Source organism: Sinocyclocheilus grahami, unplaced genomic scaffold (assembly GCF_001515645.1).
Source record: "Sinocyclocheilus grahami isolate Dianchi unplaced genomic scaffold, SAMN03320097.WGS_v1.1 scaffold251.1, whole genome shotgun sequence".
NCBI classification, from domain to species: Eukaryota; Metazoa; Chordata; class Actinopteri; order Cypriniformes; family Cyprinidae; genus Sinocyclocheilus; species Sinocyclocheilus grahami.
The window spans coordinates 1,032,469-1,056,727 of NW_015505430.1; the positions used below are offsets into that span (position 1 = coordinate 1,032,469).

General features: G+C 37.5%; 1 protein-coding gene across 6 annotated transcripts in view; it reads right to left on the minus strand.

Moving 5' to 3' along the window:
• Positions 1-22,961, minus strand: part of LOC107598430 (histone-lysine N-methyltransferase ASH1L-like) — a 28,915-nt gene extending 5,954 nt beyond the window's left edge. The window contains exons 1-13 of one of the 6 annotated variants that reach the window (XM_016289766.1): positions 22,591-22,960; positions 16,205-16,846; positions 11,948-15,455; positions 6,944-7,631; positions 6,737-6,831; positions 5,904-5,977; positions 5,373-5,418; positions 3,948-4,050; positions 3,691-3,793; positions 3,498-3,565; positions 3,166-3,332; positions 766-894; positions 611-665 (exon numbers count right to left, since the gene is read on the minus strand). In XM_016289766.1, coding sequence (XP_016145252.1) covers positions 611-665; positions 766-894; positions 3,166-3,332; positions 3,498-3,565; positions 3,691-3,793; positions 3,948-4,050; positions 5,373-5,418; positions 5,904-5,977; positions 6,737-6,831; positions 6,944-7,631; positions 11,948-15,455; positions 16,205-16,672 — 5,504 coding nt within the window. In that variant the 5' untranslated portion in view covers positions 16,673-16,846; positions 22,591-22,960. Of the gene's footprint in view, positions 1-610; positions 666-765; positions 895-3,165; positions 3,333-3,497; positions 3,566-3,690; positions 3,794-3,947; positions 4,051-4,594; positions 4,659-5,346; positions 5,419-5,903; positions 5,978-6,736; positions 6,841-6,943; positions 7,632-11,947; positions 15,456-16,204; positions 16,847-22,590 lie in introns of those variants that run through there. The other 5 variants (XM_016289762.1, XM_016289763.1, XR_001610560.1 and 2 more) reach the window with 5 other exon arrangements.
• Between the last annotated feature and the right edge of the window lie 1,298 nt (positions 22,962-24,259).

The following is a 24,259-nucleotide window of genomic DNA, read 5'->3' on the forward strand; positions in this document are numbered from 1 at the left end:
ATCTGGCAGAGTAACTATTACACAAAAGACTACATACAGATAATTTATCTGAAATCGTTATTTAATGACAGACTATAGCATTATACACTTTAGATTACAGAACAAAGCAATGTTAGCGGTGTACCTGCATGGCTTTGACCAACAGATGTCGTTTAGCGTGCTGTCACTCTTGCGTTGCGCATGCAAGGCGGGGCATAGAGGACCTACAATAATGTACAGTATTTGAAAAATAATGTGTTTTTTGAACATTAAAGCATGTCAACATATTCTGTTACACCAAATACACAAAATAATGATCTTTAAAATAGCATCATATGACCCCTTTAATGAAAGAAAATGTTTTCATTCTTTAAATACATTAAGCTATTTTTTGCAGCATTAACATTAATTAATCAATACTGACAATTGACATCCCTAAATATGATCATCACCACATCACTTTAAGAACATTCTGCAATCTACTGTAGCTGCCAGTGGGAAGAGGTTTTAACTCTCAGTTTCCCTGATTCTCTAATCATCTGAAGACTGTGAAGAGAACAGTAGGAGAGCCACTGAGTAAACAACACTGGTGAGTGGAAAAGCACACACACACACACACATCCGCACAAACCTCTTCCTGGAGCACAGGTTCAGCAGAGGAGAGGCGAGGGTTTGTCCAGATGACCCTAAAAACACAAATGACAGAAAGAGTGATCACATCTTCACACTGATCCTCTGTCTCACTCTTTTGCAACACGTCTCTATTAATAAAATCAACAGACGTACCCTTGTGACTGACAATGACGTCATAGATCCCCTGGAGTGTTTGCGTGAGGTTTCTGCTCTGTACAATTCTCCCCTCCTCGTCTCCCTCTCTGTTTTCTGACTGTGGACTCGAGTGAGTCAGGCGCTGGTCTGTAATGTGCAGAACACACATCCTCTTACACACACTGACTATTGTCTTATTACACGTACATGATACACACATTTGAAAAATGTGCAGCCATCAACTCACGGACTATTCAATGCACATTTAGTAAAGGACTGTAATCTGTAAGTCTCTCATAGTCTCATAGGGACTGTAAGTCTCTCATAGTCTGTCATCTTTATTTTAAGTGCAATAATCGGAATGCACTTAAATACACTTTTTCCATGAACTCAATGGGACACAGTAGCTTGTACGTGCCAGCTATGCTAGCCGTTAACCACATGTCCTCTTCTGCCCTTCTCACTAATGCTGAGTGGAAATAGAATTGAGGTGGTTTTGGGAGCTGCTCCACAGCTACAGCCCGCTGAGCGTGAAGGAGGGAGAGGAGAGGAGGAATAGTTGATGCCATGTTCTTCATCAAGAAACCGCCCCAGGTCACAAAAAGCGCTATAAACAGACTGTCCCACTTAATGTAAATGTACTTTGGTAGCACTAGTACATACGGTTAGGTTAAGGTGAGCCTTCCTGACAAACAAATACACTTCAGCCAAAAGCTTAAAATGAATAATATTAAATAAGTCATTTCATGAGGGATTAATTGCTGGATATTTTTAAGAGTTTAAAAAAAGTACCATTTATTAAACTAAGATAAAATGACTTGATTTGTACTTCTGCAACTCGAATACATAATGGCCATCCATCCATTTTCCAAAGATACTGGCAAGCATCTAGGGCCACAGGCAGGGAAACACCTTAGACAGATGGACATGGTGCATAGTTTTATCTATTTGGTATTCAGAAACTTCTAAATACTTTTTAACAAGTTCTCTGAAGTCTGATCTTTACACAATTTGACCTGCACATTTCACACAGAATCTGTTACTGAAAGATAAAGGGAACCCTAATGAAAAAGAAGTATACTTCAGCATACTTCAGGAGTAATTATTACAGAAATAATATACTTTAAAGGAATATACTTAAGTGCAAACTGAATGCAATGTTTTCTGACACTTCATTGTGTTCCTTTCAATTAAATTAATATGTATTATAGTTTAAATGTATTAAACGTGTTAAATGTAACTTTAGAGTGCTTCTTTGGCCCACTTAGATAAGACTTATGTATATAAATATGTTAAACTAAAAATACTTAATTTAATTAAGTAATTAAATACTTAAGTAATTTCTATTTTTGTACGTCATGTAATCAAATATATATTTGTAATCACAAATATGTAATGATGAAGTTGCATTTCAGTACATTTTAAGAATATATAACTGTAATATCAAATAACACATTACAGTTAAAATTATAATCAACTACTTTAAATGTGCCTTCTGTTAGTCAACACATCAAATTAAGTGTACTTCTTTAAAGCACAACAAAAGATTATTAAAACTGTGAGTTCAAATGTACTTCAAAGTAAAATTTGAAAGCTGAAGTACACTACATGTGGACATTCGATACAATTAAGCGCACTTCTTTATCACAAGTGAACTATGTTGGACAGCAAACTCGCAGTTTGTGAGTAAAAGTCCAGCATGTGCATGTTGCAGATGTGAAGAGTCTTAAAGGGGTCATGAATTGAGAAATCATCTTTTACTTGAGCTTTTGATATATAAGAGATCATAGTACTAAAAGAATATCCTGCTAGTTTCAGAACTCAAAACATCCTTGTTATTGAAATTTAATTTTTCAATATTGAAAAATTGCTTTTATTGACACCAGGCCCAGTGAACGCCAGATCCTGGAAAGTGCATATGAATGACGTAATAAATAGGTGAAACACCGCCTCCACACTATTGCTTTGTTTGAGATCGCTTGATAGGTCCTGATTATGTGTACACATCTAACAAAAGTCACAAAAGGCTCCAACTATGAAAGACGTAGCTTGTCAAACTGACATAGAAAGTTAGCTTACTATGCAAAACTGTTATCCAATCACAGCAGTGGGGGCATTTACACTTCCAAGTTTTCAATGCGGCACGCCCATAAAAACCTATTGCTTAATGATTTTGATGTTTTTGAATCTAAAAACCAGGCGAACGTCATAAGTGGACCTCAGACAACAATATAAAATAATAAAAAAAGCCAGTTCATGACCCCTTTAAAGACACAGCAGCCTACACAATTAATAAGAGTCAAAGTAGATTGAAATATAATAATTTTTTCAGGTCATCTATCCCTTTAAGAGCTAAGAACAATGTGACACCACACACACACACACACACACATTTTACAGCTATACACACTGCTGGACCTGACTTAGTGCTGGTGTCTTCAAGATCCCCTTTCTGGCTGCTCCCTCTATCTTCTTCGTTTTCTTCCTCTCGCTCGGTCACCTCCTCCCTCAGGAGCAATGCCTGTCTGTCTCTCATTTTCTCATAGTTTCTCACCAGAAAGATGCCATGTTCCAAGACAAAGCTCCTATCAGTGGAATAAGAGCAAATCAAAGATGCAAGCACAAATGTAAGGAGTATAAGGTAATGAGAAATATGAGTGTACAAGTAAGAGAAGAGCATAAACATAAAGAGGGTGAGCTATGCTATTGGGCATAGAAATGCTATTGTTGGTGTTTATGTGTGTTCTTGCCTCTCCTCACAAGACAAGGGCATCATCAGGAGAGGGGAGGGGATATTTTCAGCATCATTGCCTTTCTCCTGCAGATAAAGTCATTCGCAAAGTGACCAAACTGACCATGTGTTTTAAACTAATTCACAATGATGCAGTCACTTTCAGGCATGTTGTAATGGAATTAGTAGTGAAGTCTAAACATGCTTTATACCTGCTGTTTGGGAGGGTCAGGTTGATTGGGAAGATTATTATCAATGTCTGTTTCACTCATTTCTTTTTCAACCTCTTCTGTATTAGGTCTAGCACTGACATTCCTAAAATACGGGAAAAAATGTTATGGGATAGCATAAAATCAGTTTTGGACTAAACAATTGAAACCAAGTGGCCAAACAGCCTGAGAGAATTTATCTCCACTTTAAATTCAGCAATAAATGGGGAATGTGCTTGTGTATGTGTGTGTTTATTTACCTATTAAGGCTTTCAGAAACGCAGTCATGAGTCACACTGAGCTTCTGATGTTTACAGGAACTGTCTTCGGTCTGAGTGCGAGACATTACATCAACAGATCCATCTCAAAGAGACAGAGCAAGAGACAAAGAAGAATATGTTTACACAATATGAATTGCTTCTACACACTTACTTCAGAGAACAAAGCCATTTTAAACGTAATATTACACAGTAGTCAGTGCCAGTCATCAGATTTCATTGGCCAAGTGGCAGTTCAAGAGCTTCACATTTTGTATTGATTATTTTTTTGTGTTTGCATTGCTCCAGACATATGGAAGCCCATTTCTGCCACATAAGAAAAAAATGCTTTGGAAAATTATTATGCCACAAAAAAAATAATAATTATGAGGGAAGAAAAAAGTACAAATTATGAGATATACTGTAAAGTCATAATTATGAAATAAAATGATAAAATTATGAAAAAGTCATAATTATGTATAAAAAAATAATCTAAATTCATCGTCATAATTGACACAGTAAATTATCATACTTTTGTCACCTTTTATATCATAATAATAACTTTTAAACTTATGATTTGTCAATTTGTCGATTTTGTTTTTATGCCGATCATAATTTACCATAGCATGATTTTTTTTTGTTATGTGGCCGGCTTTCAGAAACGCAGTCATGAGTCACACTGAGCTTCTGATGTTTACAGGAACTGTCTTCGGTCTGAGTGCGAGACATTACATCAACAGATCCATCTCAAAGAGACAGAGCAAGAGACAAAGAAGAATATGTTTACACAATATGAATTGCTTCTACACACTTACTTCAGAGAACAAAGCCATTTTAAACGTAATATTACACAGTAGTCAGTGCCAGTCATCAGATTTCATTGGCCAAGTGGCAGTTCAAGAGCTTCACATTTTGTATTGATTATTTTTTTGTGTTTGCATTGCTCCAGACATATGGAAGCCCATTTCTGCCACATAAGAAAAAAATGCTTTGGAAAATTATTATGCCACAAAAAAAAGAATAATTATGAGGGAAGAAAAAAGTACAAATTATGAGATATACTGTAAAGTCATAATTATGAAATAAAATGATAAAATTATGAAAAAGTCATAATTATGTATAAAAAAAAAAATCTAAATTCATCGTCATAATTGACAGTAAATTATCATACTTTTGTCAACTTTTATATCATAATAATAACTTTTAAACTTATGATTTGTCAATTTGTCGATTTAGTTTTTATGCCAATCATAATTTACCATAGCATGATTTTTTTTGTTATGTGGCACAAATAGACTTCCATACAGACCTGTGACTGAAATTGTTTATTTATTGATTTAGGCCTTTCTTATACCTACATACACAAACACAGACACATGCAAATACACACAAACACGCTTACACAAATTAGCAGGTAAGTCTACTCACTGGATGGGGCCGTCTTTCGTGGGGTCTTTCGTGACTTTTTAGGACGCTGTATTGGAACAGAGATTGTCATAATTATTGTACGACAGTGATAAAATGGAAATATTTGAAGGGATAGTTCACTCAAAAATTTACATTTTCATCAATTACTCATCCTAATGTCATTCAAAACCTCCAACAACCGATGACCCATGACCCAGTGATCACTGGTTCTCACATGTCTTGTTACCAATTGTGACGGACCATTTTTGAATGTGCACAATAGTGAATGAAATTCAAGATCTACACTGAAGGATTTTCAGCAAATAATTTAGACTTAAGGTTCCTCGCACATAATTATCGCACTTCATAGCTCAGGTAGATTTTTGTCTAATTAAGTGTACATAAGTGTATTTATGGAAAAGGGAAGTTTGACAAAATTCCACCTTTTCTATTGCAGAACAAAGACATACAGGTTTATGGAATGACATGAGGGCCAACAAATAATGACAGACCATTCATGTTTTATGTTTTTTTAAATAATTAAAAAAATACCTTTTCCTGTGCACAGAGTCGATATATGTCATAGGGCAACTGAAAGTCAATCCGTTTCAGCCTCAGATACTTTCCTGTCACACACACAGGTTATGAATGTATTGAAATTCTTCTCTTTATCGCTCCCTCTATTTTAAACTATTCTGAGAGGTGTAAAAATGACGTTCACACTAATGACATACATATCTGCACACTTAAACTTAGAGAATAGAAAGATTGCAAATTACTGAGGAGTTCAAAAGCTCTAGGTTGGTAAGATTTTTTTTGTTTTTGAAAAAAGTATCTTATGCTCACCAAGGCTGCATTAATTTGAGCAACAACAAAAAAACAGTAAAAATAATAATTTTGTGAAATATTATTACAATATAAAATAACTGTTTTTATATTTTTAATATAGTTTAAAATGTATTTCATTTCTGTGATGCAAAGTTGAATTTTCAGTTGTCATTACTCAATAATCATAATACATTACATGATCCTTCAGAAATCATTGTTATACTGATTTGATGCTAAAGTAACAATTTCTTTTTTACCGTGAATGTAAGGTTATCTAGAAATGTCAGCTCAATTAATATTAATTGATTATTATTTATTTATTATTACTCATCATTATTCATTAGCAAAGTCATTGTCATGCCATGACATCATAATAAGCTTTTCAGTGGCCCCTCCCACTTCAAATGCCACTTGTGTGTTTGAACCAAGAAATCAAGTTTGGACTTAATTCCAGCTCATTATTGACTGACAGAGAACACTTTTTCCACTTTTTTAGTTCAACTTTTACAGTGACCTCCAAATGACCCCAATAAACACACACACATACACAAACTTACCTACGTGTATAGGTGCAGGAAGTAGACCGTGCTCATGTTCTTCAGGATCATAGTCAAGGCAGTCTGTGTGTACTGGAGAGGACAGACTCGTGGGGCTGTGGGGACTAAACAAACAGACAGAGGATTTGTCAAGAGCTCTCTAAATAAAGGCTGCATTTAAACAAATATTCTTAATACTTGTTTATAAGTATGTAAGAGCTCCCTCACTTCTCGCTTTTATACGCATCCGAGTAAAGCCCCGCCCACTCATATTTCTTTTCAGTTGCCACATCAGACCTCTTCTCTGATTGGCTGTTTACAGACACTGCTAGATCCTGGGAAGGTGAGGATGTGTCGATGTGCGATTGTGAGGGCTCTTGGCTCAGAGCGGAGTCTTTTCCTTCATCTACCTGCCCGTCATTGCTCTTTGTTTCATCTCTTTTTTTCTTTCTTTTCCTTTTCTCATGTTGACCCATGGACTCAGTCGCATTGAGTACTGTACAGTCATCTCCTTTTTTACGTTTCACAGGACACTCCGTGGTTTCATGATGTAAAGGTGTGGCAGGTAAAGGTGGAGAAAAGCATGGTGCAGGGTTTTTCCTTGGTCGACCTCGTCCTCTCCTCTTCACCTCACTTCCTGTGACCTCTTGACCTTTGGGATTCTTTTTCTTGGGAGGCTTTTGGACATGTTTCAGTTTACTCTTGTTTGGAATTGTATTTTTAGTTTTATTTAAATGAGAAAGGCTGACTTTGGTGGCAGTACAAGAGGAAAAAGGCCTGATATCGTTGGTCTGAAAGTGTGTTCTGCTGATGTTGGGTCTTTTCTCTTTTCCTCCTCTCTCTTGTCCTTCATTAAGAGAGGGACTGGCATGCGGATAGTGCTCAGAGAAGAGTGAACCACCAGGCTGGAAACTCTCTGAAATAGAAAAGTAAAGATGTAAGCAATCACATGGGGGAAATTCACTAAGGATTAACTGCACCCACTGATGGCATCTTTAATTTGCACACATTGTCTACACTAGAACCAGTTTCACCGAAGGAATTATGTAAATCAGGTAATACCCAAATGACCAAATAGCTGTGCTGAATGTAACTTCCATGATGCAATTCCCATGGATTTCAGGTCAGTTCTGAGTGCTAAGTTGTGATGGATGGAGCACACTGCAATCTTGCAAATTTTACAAGGACTGTACAGCATCACTTCTCAAATGGGATTTAGATTCCTGAATTGGATTTTTAAAACCGGCAGAATTTCACAAATAACATCTACAATGAGAACCTGTTACATAGAAAGGAATAAAATAAATAAATAAATGCAGTATGTGAATAAAGGCCCATTCACACTATAAAGATAAATATGACGATAACTGCATTTGCATCCACACCAACCAACGATAACACTGTTTATTATTTTTTATTTATTAAGCGTCATTCACTTTAAATGCTTGCACTGTTTAAAGTTGGGTGGATTCTGATTGGCTGTCAATGTTTTTATCATTCATCATCTATTAAAGTGATTCTAACAATTTAATTCCTCTGTCTCATTAACATGACAGCTGTGGTATGGACTTTCCTATTCTCATAGAATTAGAGTGATTATTAAAACAATAGGTGCATGTGAGACAAATACTAATATTTAAAACTTTTTGAACTGCCAACTGTCTGGCCATCTGTCATACATGTCTCTCTCACACACATATACACACACAACACATATACACACACACACACCCACACACACACACACACACACACACACACACACACACACACACACACACACACCAATCGTTTCACTTCAGAAGACACTGACCATCCGCTTGCATTATGTAGACTCACAGAGATGCACAAGTCTTCCACTGTGTATGCATACATTTATATATTATATACATTTAATTAATAGAATTCTAAAGTAATCAGAAATAAACATGGAAAAATAACTATTTGAATAAAATGAACATCTTTCTTTTAAATATTTTGTTAGTGTCATGGGTTTTGGTGCATATAGAGCACAGGCACAGTTTGAGAGTCACTAATTTAGTGCATTCACCCCCCCAGTGTTCAATCAAGTTCAGATTTCATCCAGTCTGCCCACATCCCCACTGCAAAATTATATTTCCATTGCAATACCAAGCAAGAACGTTTGATCAACCTTGGACACCGTCTAAACACAGCATACAGAGGAACTGTAATTACAATTATACCACAATGATTGCAATTACTGTTGGTACAAATGACAATTACAGTGACGGAATTAAAAGAAGGAAAGTGTCCATCCTGTTTCCGAAGAAGAGCAAAACATGAAGCACCTTTCTAACTAAACCAGTACTAAAACTTGGAGAACCTGTGAGACAGCACTATTGCTCATGAAAGTGTTGAAAACCGTGGGAATTACACTGCCAGTATTCACTCCTTTACTGCAAATTCCACTCTCCTCCACCAGTACTGCTAATTTAGATACAGCACTAAATCAATTTCACAGAGCCCTACTGGAGTGCATTCCACAGCGAGCCATACCCTGGGTCTCCAGCACAGCGATCGTGAGATGACGAAAGGGTGTGTTCTTGAACGGACTTTATTATAGTGATAAATAACACATTTGACAATATATAAAGACAGGCAGTGAGAATAAAAGCTGTATAATACGGTTAACATCACATCGCTGTTATCCCTCTAAAAATTCTCTGAGAGACAAAAAGGAAAGAAGAAAGAAAGTCACAAAAAGATAGAAAGATTAAAGAAAATGGCCTATGTAGTTGTTTCCACAAGCATCTACAAAGGAGCTATTTCTGGTCTCTGGATGACAGCCAAACCTAGACTACAAAAAACGTCCATCAGCTCTGAATGGAAGTGTGTGGACACATTAACATCTGATATATCAGATATACTCTGTTTTAATAACATTTTGAGGCAGAGTAAATACACAAGAGTGGCATTTTTAGGGAACATCTGGCTCTGATTACAAAACGTGTTATTGCCATTTATTCGCTTGCGCTTAAAAAAACATTCCTTGCTTTCCCCTATTATTTCTGTCAATCATTTTTCACATTTCACTTGTAGATTTCCATGCTCAGATTTCGTCCTTTCCACTAGCATCACCACATTTCCTTACCGCTGCTGAATGCCTGCTTTTTTCTTATTCACCCTTTCCAAATCAAACAGACTGCTTTGGCCACAGGCTGACAGAAGGTCTATGGCAGAGTCTTAAATGGAAATTCTTTGGCAGGAACATGACAGAATAAGCATATAATTCATAACGGTTAAATGTATAGCAGAAATCTGGGTAGTTCCCTTTTACAGAAATACTCAAATGTCAAGTATTAAAAATAAAGCTTGTTTACACTTATAAATAAGCACTTTTATACCTCACTGAAATGTAAAAGCAATTTTGATACCCTATCTGAATCCATGCCCACTGAAAATACAGAGTCAGCATGACAAAAAAAGAACCAGTGCAAGAACTAGGCTGCTCAGTGATACAGACTATGAAAATCCCTGTAGTACCTTAGTTTATATCAAGGCATTTATATCCAGAAAGTGTTGATTTTGTGTGCTAGACTAGTGAGTGAAATTAAATAAAAGCAAAGTGGTTCTAATGAGGCAATTCATGATCTAAACCTAAAATCTAAGATTATGTTAACACTATTCTTTTACTTCCTTGCAAGAACTGGTATTTCCTTAAGGAAATCAGGAAAAACAAAACTTGTTTGTTGAGAATCGGCTCCATGATTGGCAGTTTGCCTTTTTTGGCGTTAATAGGCAGGAGTGACACAGACTTCTGAAATGAGAAGAAAAACCCCTCTCTGGGTTTGGTTTTTAGTACTATGAAAATTCATGTTCCAGATTAATTTTTCCTTGACAGTTAGGGACTATCAACAAGCAACCAGTAACAAAATACTTGTTACTCACAGATCATCATTTCAAGTTAACTTCGATTCAGATGTGACCGAAAGTGGAGATGTCCAAGTAAATGAGCTTTTAACTTTGTAATTAGCACATCGATATGCATTAGTTTGACTCATTGAGTCCAATTCACAGACTGGATGCAAACATGATAGGCAGGCACTCCCGCTTAGAGTAATTAGCCAATCATAGTGATGATAATGACAAGCAGGAATCATCCAATTGACAAGGTTATCAGTCATTCACGGTGACATGAAGACATCGCTTCCTCATTTCGCCTGTATTTTGCACCTCAGTGATGTGAACATGATGAGCTCAAGGACTGCAAAAAATATTGCTGCACTCTGAAGGCTGTTCGAGAGTATTGCTTTAGAAAAATGAATGCTACTTTCTCTTACAATTTTTGTGTGTGTCTAGCTCTTCCTCAGAAAAAGTGCCCCTGATGGGCAGGTATAGACACACACTACACAACACCAAATGTCCCAGTCTTCCTGGTGTGAGAAGTTCTTCGCATGCTGGTATTTATTTCTTACCATACGCTTTCAGCAATGCTAATTAGCCAAATATGCATTTCTTTTTATTGTAAAGGTGTGTATTTGCAGAGAAAAGACTTAAGCACTGATTCACACTTTGTTTCATGTCAAATACAATTATCAGTGGTAAAAACAAATATCAAATTCTACTCAACTTGGCAATAAATCACATTTTCCACCGGCGCTACTGTGGACTGTGAGCCACAGTCACATGATAGTATGAGATAACATACACAGAGACATTAAAAACACACACATTTTGCAGTTCCCTCACACATCACTCCATCTACAACTATCTAAGAGTACATAACACAAAACAAGTGCATAATGATAGCAACATCAATGCCAGAATACCACATAATGTGTAGAGCTAATGCGTCACAATATTTACACACAAGAGAGACCATATACCTCTCAGTGGACTGCTAAACAGATTCCCTGCCAAGGAAAATCTGTGCAGTCAATTACATGCAGAGCAAAATCGAGCTCCATTTTGGCACCTAACTAGTAAAACAGCGGGAGATAAATAAGACCATAGACTCTCAATCCTGTAATAAAATAGTCTTATTTCACTCTTCAAAGTCTGTAATTATTTCTACAAGCATTCCAAGCATTTTCTCACCTAGTTAATAGGAACAAAAGGATACTGAATGTTACAACTGAACTTTTAAATATCAAACACTGAAAATTATTTTTAGATTGCACCCTTAAAAAATAATATGTTCTGTAGAATGTCACCTGAGCAGTGATGGTTGTTTGTTACATGCAAACAAAAAATAATCTCATGCCATCTCACCTGATGTTCTTATGCCTCCAGCTGAGCAATCCTTCATCAATGAGCCTCCAGGTCTCATTAAGTTCCTTGAAGCAGACTGAACTTCACCAACACTCATTTGAGCGGTCATTCGACTGTACGCACTACTAGCAAGGTTGGGGTTCTTCAGGAAACTGTGATGATGGATGGCTCTATCTGCTAGGGGAGGTGATGGCAGGTCTTCATCACCTTCATCATCGTCCTCCTGGTACCCTGACCCAGCTTCTTGGTTTAAAACCCTGTTCCCCGGCTCTACCTGTGTGCTCTCTCTCCACCTCCATGGCTGCTGATGTTCTGCCCACCTAACTTTTGATATCGGTCTCAGATGTGCAAGTCCTATATATGAAAGTGGTGAAGTTTTGTGTTTGTCTGCTTGTTTTGAGGGTGTTGAGGAAGAGCAGGGAGGATTTGAGGGTGGACCCCTTCTGAAATGGTCTTTTCTGAGCTTACTTTGTCCTAGTAAACCCTCTATTCCGTCTCTTTCTCGAAGTCTATCATCCACAAACCTTTTATCTCTAGCCTGCTCTCCGTTGTCTTCTCGTTGCCAGCTATTTCTATTGAACCAGTCAGGCGAATGAGATGTTACATTAGCATAGGTCCCCTGTGGCATCCCGCCACAAAGTAGAGAATCACGTCTCAAAAACTTGTGCTTCCTTTTATGGAACTTTGATGGGCTTAAAATGGGATTTTTGGAGTAGGGGTGCACATAAGAAGGTAAAAAGGGTGACGAAGGGTATATAGTTGCAGATGGAGGGTATCCTCTATAAAGTCCAAAACCAAATGAAGTAGTAGAGAGTGGCATTTTGTATGGCGAGTGGTAACAACCACCTCCTGACAGTGGGAAGCCAAGTTTGTGCACTACTGGGCAATGTGTGACAATATGTTCACCTGGTTGTGAGGGACACCCATTGTTCCTCTTAAAATCTGCCATTCCAACATAATGCAGAGAGTCACGAGAAAAGTCTGACTGAGGTGAGTAGTAACCACTGAAGTTGATTTGAAACATAGCTGGATGATGAAGGTTTTGTGGTAGACACTGAAGAACGTGAGGATGAGCTTTTCCTTTCCCACTCTTCCTTCCAGATTTTGCTTCATCCCCACACCCTCGTGATGAGATATGATGCACAATACGAATCTCACTAAGTCTGACCACTAATTCCTCAATCTCTGCCAGAAAGGCTGGGTCTTGCCTTTTGGCCCTGAGTTGAAGATACTTTTTCTTACATTTGTGTTTATGTCTCCTAAACTTATCATGGCTAAAACAATTATGACCTTTTTTTTGGCACTTGTATTTGAGTCTTTCTTTTTCCATTAATACTGATCGTCCAAGGTGTGTAGTTTTGCGGTCTTGAATCCTTACAGAGCCTAACTGGGATGTGGCTGAAGGGGATGGTGAAGACTGCGAGGAAGAAGGAAGTTTCGATTTCTCTTCGTGCACTGCTTTAACCCTTTGGGAACTGGTTACCTTTGGAGCAGAACGTTGATCATATTCACGGTTGCCAAGATGAAGCTTTCTTCGTAAAGAAGGGGACGAAGTGGGCGAAGGGGACACAAGATGTTTAAAAGAATAAGGAGAGCTTCCCAAAGCAGACTGGCCATCAAATGAATGGCTATGTTCATCAGAGGTGGACCAAGAGTTCAACTGATTAGAAGATTCTGCCAAGACTTGCTGAGAATTTTGACCCAGAACTTGTTCAGAGTCTTGGCCAGAAGTTTCTCTTTGAGTTTTAGGTTTACGACCTCTCCTTTTTCCTATGTAGATAGTCCCACGTTTGCTGATATTAATTTGTGAACCAAATTTTCCTCCAAAAGAGGTAACAAATGAGGATAAAGTGTGTGTTCCATCTGAAACTGAACAATCAGCATCACCTTCATTGTCTTTCTGAACAAAATCAGATTTGTAGCTTTGGCTTTGCCCTGAAAGAAACTGTGTGAGTACTTTATCCTTCTTCTTCACTCTCATCTTATTGATATTTGTGATAATTGTCTTCATTATCAACCTATTTCGTTTGCGGCTGATTTGAGCATCTCTAGCTTTAGACAAAGAGGGTTTGAGTTTTCCTGCAGCACCCTTCTTCCCAGATGTTGAGTCTAGTGATTTAGATCTCTTTTTCTGAACAGTGGAGGAACATTTGGGATGACCTAGTGTTTTGGGAGTTGGCTTTGGGAGTTTCAGGCCATTCTCTGGATCAGGGACATTTGCATCTTCAAGTATGGGGAATTTAGTCGATGACTTTTGAGACTTACTTTCCTGAGGAGTCTTTTCCAACTTGGTCATTTTTGGACGACCCCTTTTCTTAGGAGGGGGCTCAAAGGAAAATGTTTCTGATCTGGGTGATGCATTTTGTAGTTGTTTAGATTTAGGAGGTTGTCCAGCTTGTCTTGATTGCAATGATAACGCCTTTGACGACTTAATGGAAGGAATTTTTTTAAGGTTCGATTTTTGTGGTATCTTTTTACAGGCAGTTGAACTAACATTGGCGATCTTCACCAGATCCATCTTCTCGCCTGGATTTTCCATCTTTGTCATCTGAACAGCTTTTTGTTTCTTCTGTGATATGATGTTTTGTTTTGGATGTAAAGGTAGCTCATCACTTGGAACGGAACTGTTAAACTGAGAATCTGCACACCCAGAGGGCTGAGAGGAACACTGAACATCTTCGTCTTGGTTTGAACTATGCCTAGCTCTTTTCTTATTCTTGTCAGTGATTTGCCCCACCCTGCTGCCATCTTTTGGCTGGACAGCAACAGCTTGGGTAGGTTCCATAGTCATCTTTCTGGAGTCATCTATGACTTCACTTTCATTATACTTATTCCTTCCTCTGCTCCCCAGTAACTCTGGCATACAAGTGCTGTTCTCAGGAGTTGCTGATTCAGCAGATTTATCTGAAGCAGTAAGGAGCAATGGTGTCTTGATAGAGGGACTTTGCTGATGCAATAAACCATTTTCCTTACTCCTACTGATAGTTATGGTGCTACTCACATTTTTGGAACATGCAGAATCTCTATATTCTTTCTCTGTTGCATTTAAAACCTTATCAACATTACTTTCCTTGATTCTACTTTTTTCTGGAGGGCTGGGAGTTTGCTTTTCTAAATTCTCACTACATGATATTGGAAACGATGTGCTTTCACTGTCATTTTCAATACTGGAAGAAGACTGCTGAGATGTCTGAGCATTTAGCATCATACCATTTGAACCATGTGAACTGAGGGAGGAGGTCATTGCTTCTCCAGTTGGGAGATTTTCACCTTTCTCTTTTTGAGCATTTAAAACTTGGGTGCTGTCTTGTGGACTGGAGTTCTGTTGTAAAGAGGAAGGTGGAGAAGGGGCAGCTGGAGGTGAATATGTCTGCTTCAGCAATGTAGAGGAGGTTATCTTATCTGAAAGTGGTACTTTGCTATCTGTCTGTGGTTGAACTGCATACGAAGGTCCATCTGATGTTAATAATGACTTTGAGTCAGTCTTCCTCATGTGTTTTGATGGAGCCTGTTGGAAGAGAGGACATGTGCTGACCAGAATTCATCAGGAAATATTTGAAGATATTCAGTCACTCAGGTCATTCAAGGATATCCGGTCAAATTAAATTAAAACCAGTCTGGAGTAGCTATAAATTTGAGGAAATTTGACAGGCTTCATTAGATGATGACTTTGACAGACTTTGACTTAATTTCACTGACATTTTATAATAACACATCACTAAGAGTCATGGTAGAAAAGGTTTTTATTTAATTTTTTTATTTAATACTCTTTTTGTGTAACCACTCCATGGTACTATGATCTGAGGATTTTAGAAGAATCTGTGTGAATGAGACAGAAGGACATGGCACATGACATTTGAGCAAAAATAAAACAAATGGGAGTAATACATTTAGCTTTAGACTTTCCAGTAACTGTTTGCAGGTCATAAGAACCAACAAAAATGAATAACAGAGTGCAGATAAAGGACCTCCAACTACATATTTTTCAGTGTATGGGAGAGGGAGACAAAAAGAGTGAGAACGACAGTAAAAAATAAAAATAAAAATAAAAAAATAAAAAGAACAAGATCTGGGTGAGCAAAAAAGACAGAGACAACGTGATAAAATGAGGGGATGTAAAAATAGATAAAAAAATGTCTAACCACTGGTGGCTAAAAATGGAAAGATACAGACAAAAATGGTAACAAGCATTTGCCACTATATATAAACTAGGGGAAAAAATGAAAGCAATAAAGAAAAGAACTGAGAAAGACTTACCTTTTTAGAGGCTGTAATGACTGGTTTAGAGTCAGCTTTTTTGGATGATGTGGGAAGTGGGACACTCAGCCTGGTAGATGATTTTGGAGAAATGCAATCGGTCCTATCTTTTTTCTGAATCCCGCGATGTGACTGCTTGGCCACTCTGATATCAGGACTGGAGACTTCACCTCCACATGAACTATGTCCATCTCCATGTGCAAGCCTCTGAGAGATTCTGATTGTGGGCCTACATATGAAGTTCTCAAGGCTCTTTGGGGGCTTCTTTGTCCGTTTCGCTCCAACCCCAATTTTCATTCTTAAATTTCCATCTGACTGGTCGGACTTTGTATCTGTTAACTCCCTCAGACTAGTCTGCTGCTGCTTAACGTCACTGGTAACACTCTTTGAGGAAGCTTCTGCTTCAGCCTCTTTGAGTTTTCTCATCTTCTTCCTGTCTTCTGTTGTCTTTTGCCTTTTCTTATCCATTTGAACTTTCAGAGTAGTAGATGCAAATGGGAGAAGTACTTTGATGGTCAAAGTTTTGTAAATAATTAATGTTCAGCTTATGAGGAAACGTTATGCTTTTCAGTCTTATTTAATACTCTTCTATCATCTCACTTGACTTGAGAGAGTAATAAGGACATGGTACCATGGAAGGGGCTATAAAAAAGTAAAAACAAGAAAGAGAAGAACATTAGTCACAGTTTACTCACAGTGTATCACATAATATGTGACATTTTCATAGGAAAACCTCACCACATAATGAGAAGATTAGATATGCAGGCAGTACACCAGAAAATGCTACATATTTCAACATTTACCCAGATCAAAACACATCTCTTGTTAAAAAAGCCTGCAACTTTATACTCAACTGTCCAGTTACCTGAGCTATTGCTGACTACCAGTTCAAATACTTAGTGCTCAATTTAGAGGCATGGATTATCAAAGCATGTGCAGCTGGCTCTGAACAGGCCGATTCAGATGCTAATGGAATTTGTTATTGAGTAGCTGACAAGAAATACTTTTAGAAAGTAGACGTCCTGCAGTGTGACATGTTATACTCTATCTTTAAAACATAAAATTCAATTGTCACAATGCAAGATTACTGAACTAAAAGAGTAATTATTTTGGATTAATCTGTTCGGCATGTTTTCAACTATATTTGATTGCAACTAAATTCAAAAATGTGTACTGTCATGTAAAATATTTATAATAAATATTTGCAAATTTAGCATTAAACTATGACTTGGTACAAGCTGCAACAGCTTTTTGGTCTGCAGCAGTGGTTCTCAAAAGGGGTCAGGACCCTCTAGAGGGCTTCAGCAAACTCTAAGGAGGCCGCAGGATGACTTAAAACAATTCAAAATTAAAATGAGCTAAAACAACTAAAATATTATTAAAATATTAAGATATTTCGTATTTTACTTAACCCATTTTCTTTTCTTTGAAGAATCAGGGTTCCCACAGTCTTGATAATCATGGATACATGATGAAACTTAATTTTTTAAACTTTTTTTCTCTTAACTCTAAAGCTTAAAAATTTCTAAAACTTTTTGAATCCTGCCATTTAATTTACAGAAACTAGGAGTCTCGGGCCTTCCAATATTGTTGTGAACAATGGGAGGCCTTGGAGTCAAAAAGGTTGAGAAGCACTGCTGTACTGTATGGTTAATCAACAGATTGCATTAAGGTGATAAAAATGGTAACAATCTTAAAGGAAACGTTTGTTAAAACCATGCAGTTAATAAAAATGAGGTGCATCAACTAACTTATTGCTACAATTTTGACAATACTTTTCAACTGGAACCTTTTACTTTTAATGTAGAAGGGAGGAACGTCTTGTTACTACTTTTAACAGAGTCGAAATGCAGTGAACTCTCTGCTCCCCAAAGACATGCACATTTTCAGCTTGATTGTGGTTTCTCTATTTGTTTCCAAATTTGGTGTAATAGAAGGGCAGCATGGTGAGTGATGACGCAATAGAAATGAAGACTTCATCTTTAAAAAATCCAGATAGCTTTATCTAACAAAGTATAGTTCTTAAATCTAAAGAATCAATTACAATTATTTGAACCCTAAAGGAAGCTTTACAGTAACTGTGAAGAGAAGTAGGTTAGCCAGGTGGTGTCTACTTTCAAGTTAACTCTTAACCTACAATACAAATCTTTTAACCTACATAATAAGGTACATGAAGAGCACGAAACATCTTAATCTCCTATAGACCAGTTCCCTCGGGACATACCCACATAAAAATCCCCAGCAACTGCGAAAGGCTGGCTGAAACTCTGTTTTGAGTTGTCTGAAAGGCAGGTGCTTTCCCACACAGAGTGAGTTCATTCTATGGAAGATTCTGCACGATGACCTCAGTGCGTTAACTTGCACAGGGGACCCATAAAATCAGGCGGCTGACCTCCAGGCTGAAGGGAGGAACATGCTAATAAAGCCCACCATCGGTAGCCTGAGCCATCTGTGGGTTTTCGCCTGGACTCTGTCAAAGAACTTCCGATAACTTTCTATTCACTCATACAGTCTCCCCTAACCATAAGGTAAAGTTTCCCACCCTGATCTCCCGTCGTGAATCATTTTGTGAAGTGCTTTAGCAACTGTTTCTAGCTAGTAAAAGTAACACATATTGCGGGTTGTTTCAGTCTCACAGTTTACTCACAGTGTATCACATAATATGTGACATTTTCATAGGAAAACCTCACCACATAATGAGAAGATTAGATATGCAGGCAGTACACCAGAAAATGCTACATATTTCAACATTTACCCAGATCAAAACACATCTCTTGTTAAAAAAGCCTGCAACTTTATACTCAACTGTCCAGTTACCTGAGCTATTGCTGACTACCAGTTCAAATACTTAGTGCTCAATTTAGAGGCATGGATTATCAAAGCATGTGCAGCTGGCTCTGAACAGGCCGATTCAGATGCTAATGGAATTTGTTATTGAGTAGCTGACAAGAAATACTTTTAGAAAGTAGACGTCCTGCAGTGTGACATGTTATACTCTATCTTTAAAACATAAAATTCAATTGTCACAATGCAAGATTACTGAACTAAAAGAGTAATTATTTTGGATTAATCTGTTCGGCATGTTTTCAACTATATTTGATTGCAACTAAATTCAAAAATGTGTACTGTCATGTAAAATATTTATAATAAATATTTGCAAATTTAGCATTAAACTATGACTTGGTACAAGCTGCAACAGCTTTTTGGTCTGCAGCAGTGGTTCTCAAAAGGGGTCAGGACCCTCTAGAGGGCTTCAGCAAACTCTAAGGAGGCCGCAGGATGACTTAAAACAATTCAAAATTAAAATGAGCTAAAACAACTAAAATATTATTAAAATATTAAGATATTTCGTATTTTACTTAACCCATTTTCTTTTCTTTGAAGAATCAGGGTTCCCACAGTCTTGATAATCATGGATACATGATGAAACTTAATTTTTTTAACTTTTTTTCTCTTAACTCTAAAGCTTAAAAATTTCTAAAACTTTTTGAATCCTGCCATTTAATTTACAGAAACTAGGAGTCTCGGGCCTTCCAATATTGTTGTGAACAATGGGAGGCCTTGGAGTCAAAAAGGTTGAGAAGCACTGCTGTACTGTATGGTTAATCAACAGATTGCATTAAGGTGATAAAAATGGTAACAATCTTAAAGGAAACGTTTGTTAAAACCATGCAGTTAATAAAAATGAGGTGCATCAACTAACTTATTGCTACAATTTTGACAATACTTTTCAACTGGAACCTTTTACTTTTAATGTAGAAGGGAGGAACGTCTTGTTACTACTTTTAACAGAGTCGAAATGCAGTGAACTCTCTGCTCCCCAAAGACATGCACATTTTCAGCTTGATTGTGGTTTCTCTATTTGTTTCCAAATTTGGTGTAATAGAAGGGCAGCATGGTGAGTGATGACGCAATAGAAATGAAGACTTCATCTTTAAAAAATCCAGATAGCTTTATCTAACAAAGTATAGTTCTTAAATCTAAAGAATCAATTACAATTATTTGAACCCTAAAGGAAGCTTTACAGTAACTGTGAAGAGAAGTAGGTTAGCCAGGTGGTGTCTACTTTCAAGTTAACTCTTAACCTACAATACAAATCTTTTAACCTACATAATAAGGTACATGAAGAGCACGAAACATCTTAATCTCCTATAGACCAGTTCCCTCGGGACATACCCACATAAAAATCCCCAGCAACTGCGAAAGGCTGGCTGAAACTCTGTTTTGAGTTGTCTGAAAGGCAGGTGCTTTCCCACACAGAGTGAGGTCATTCTATGGAAGATTCTGCACGATGACCTCAGAGCGTTAACTTGCACAGGGGACCCATAAAATCAGGCGGCTGACCTCCAGGCTGAAGGGAGGAACATGCTAATAAAGCCCACCATCGGTAGCCTGAGCCATCTGTGGGTTTTCGCCTGGACTCTGTCAAAGAACTTCCAATAACTTTCTATTCACTCATACAGTCTCCCCTAACCATAAGGTAAAGTTTCCCACCCTGATCTCCCGTCATGAATCATTTTGTGAAGTGCTTTAGCAACTGTTTCTAGCTAGTAAAAGTAACACATATTGCGGGTTGTTTCAGTCTTTGCTAATTCTTATAAAGAAGACAAAATCCAGCAACGTTTCACTTGCTAAGCGCAATCTTCTCAGCTCCTCCTTTAGGATTTGGTGCTAAGAAAACAATCCCAATGGAACGCTTGAAAAGAAAAATGGCCCGAGGAGAGGAGAGAGAGCAAAGTACAATGATGTGTGTGTGTAGAGAGCAGAAGAGGGAGCTCTGTGGCTATTAGTAGCACAGTTCAGAAGCAATGTGAGAAGGACGTTTGAGGGTCTTTCTCTCCCTGGGACATAAGCCTACTTTTAAACATTTACCATAATTATTCATTTTCTTGTACTGCTTCAACGTTCCCTCTATCAGCAGGTTTCTATCCCTTCATTATCTTCATTTTTCATGTACTTCCATTTAATTTAGGCTACTTGTGTTCATAATTTTTCCTTTCAGTATATAATTAGCTCTCTCTTTTACACTATATTTCCTAAGCATTTCCAAAGCAGACCACACTGAGCGGTTAAATATGTCACTGTTTCCCCATAAATCAAAACCATATGCTCTTCCTTAAAAATCTGTTTTGGTGTTGCTGATACAAATCTTTGCAAACACGCGAAAATCTCATAACAGAAAATCACTGTTCTTGTCATCTAGAAATATTCTGCATTTTCCTTTCTTTCTTCCCCTCCCATTTCCCCACATTTTTCTTTACAGTGTCAGTTTTATTGATCTTTACCCAATGCATTCTCAATCCGGCCCTTCAGCGTCAAGTGCAATGAGTCTCCAGGAAGTTATTAGGTTTCACTATGTTTCAGTTTGTGTATGTTATCTCATTACAAACGGTTATCTTATACTGTTCAACCCAATGGGGTCTTCTGTCCTGTTATGTACATTGAGACAGCAATAGGCAGGTTAACACCAGCGTTTGTCAGTTAAGCAGACCTGCTAAGCTCTTCCTCTGTTTCACTTGTCAAGCTGATTCAGTCCAATATTGTTAATCGGTGCAATGTGAAAGTAGCATACAATAGTCTGAAGTGCACTAGAGTAGCAAAACAAGATGACATCACTGAGCACTGCCCTTCATTCCGCAAAGCTTTTCTCCCTGACAGGACTTAAGGGTTCTCTGGGCAAACTCAGAGAATCGACCGCAAATCCATCTGCCAAATGTGAAAACACAAAATGGGGATAAAGCTGTTTCAATTCTACAGGCTCCTCTGTGACCTAGATATAGCCAGGTGCTCCAAAAATAGCAGAAAACCAGAGCATTATATGAAAATATGACAGAGGCATGGAGAAATAATTAGGAGTCTATGACAATAATGTTTTAGTTGGCAGACAAGCACAGTATGTCAATGCAGAGTGAATAGGTCTTGATTGATGAAACATAATAAGTAGGATGTAACAAGTTACTGTTCCCCTAGCTATAGCCTAGGTAGAATTTGAAGAAACTGTTTTTTTAATCTCTAGTGAAAAGGTGTGAAATGTCAATCCTGTTATCTACAGAGCGAATGCAGAATCGATATAAAAGTTGTCGGGAAAGTGGCACAAATCGAATAGGGAGACCGCGACCCAGCTTTCTAATCTATTATCGCCTATTTCGAGCTGTTTACTGCGTTATTATTTGAAAAGCTCAAATAGTATGCGATACTGCACGTTGTTTGTTTACGATAAAAAAAAGTGTCGTTGCGTATTCATGCGCGAGGCCCTAACAGATGAATGCCCCGTTTCAAATTACATTTTTATCAAGCAACGGGAGCAGTACACTCCGAAATATGTGCTGTAAAACTCGTCGGAGATTTGAGAAAACAACAACAACAACCCATGAAAAATGACTTACCCGAGCTGCAAAGAGGACGTATCGCAAGAAAAGGAGCAGCTAATTTACAAGTGTGCGCAACGAGCTGAAACGATAAATGGAGAGATGTTGCGTGTCCATTGCGCGAAGCGAAGGACCCATGAAGATGAACATTGTGCAACACCACACGATACTCACGTCCCCCCTTCTTCTTCTCTTCGCCCCCCTGTTTCTATTCGTCTCTTGCGCAGTTGTTTTACATCAAAAGCATGGTCGTACATTGTGTACCCAATAGCCACAACCCAAGTTCACCGATGAGGGGAGACAGAGGAGAGCGATGACCATGCTGTATATGTTCGGTTACTGAGCTGATGCCTGCAACTTGAGCTAAATTTACCCACCAATAACACGAGATGTTCGCAAGTGTGTGTTAGAAAATGACATCGAATAATCTAACCCGAGATGGCCGACTTTGAAATGATGAGCAATGATGTAATTGAATTGTGGGCCAACCTGCGTCGTTCAGTTTAAAGATAAAAGGTTATTGTTTATTGAGTTGTTAATATTTTGGAATTTATCAAGATGTGATTGACTATTATCCAGGCAAATCATCACTGGAAATCTCGCACTCTGACTGTTTGTTCTCAAATTACCATGAAATCTATTGCCAACATCTATTTTTTGTCTTTTCTTTACTTGCATTACGTTGTATTACAATATGAAACATAATATTAAACGGCATAACTGCGCACTTACTGCCAGTGATCTATAGGTGGTAACATAATTCAGTTCATAGATACTTACAAACTATTTAAAAAATGCTAAATACATGCAAGTAATGTACATGTTAGACTAAGAATATGGTAGGAATTAAATTCATACAATAATCTACGAAATCTGAAAAGGATTTGCAACCAAGAGCCTACAATAACAAAGGTGCAATTTGTGCTTTATGCAGGCCTATCGACAAATTATTGTTTATTAGCCAGGTTTAGGTGAGTCTCAGCTGAAACTCAAAAGTAGAAAGCATAGAGGGTGCTATATTTAAACTACAAACGTGTTGGTGTGAATGATATCAATCATTTCTCTCTTTGAGAGTGCCAACTGTTAGCATTCCAATTCATCTCAGTATTTTACTGACTTGCAAAAATACAAAACAATTATGCAGGTTTTGAGTCACACTTGCTTTGACAAATATTACATTTTCCTAATAACAAAAAACAGATCAATAATATATACTTATCTGTTTGAAATGTCATCTTCATTTGAGTAAAGTAAAAGTGTTGATAGATTAATTTAAAAGTCACAAATGTAATTTTGAAACTCAGAAATGACATCATGCAAAAGGGAGAAGAACAAGGACATAAAAAAATTAATGGTGTCTCTTTTAGAATTACAAAAAGAGCAATTGTAATCTACATCCAAGTGAAAGTGCTATTGTTTCTTTCTCATGATACCTTCTGCGAGCAATTTTAAAGGACACCTATTTAGTTTATTTTGTGTCAGAGTAACAATTATTTTTATTTATTTATTTTTATTCAAACACTTTTCATTTTAAGAGTAGAGAGAGATATTAACAAAGTGAGATCTAATCATTTGATTACTGCACGTTATAAATCACATCAATTTGACCCGAAAACAACTGTTTAGATAGGCCTATCTTTTAATACCTACAACAATATGCCAAGTGCATTGATTTTTTTAAACAAAA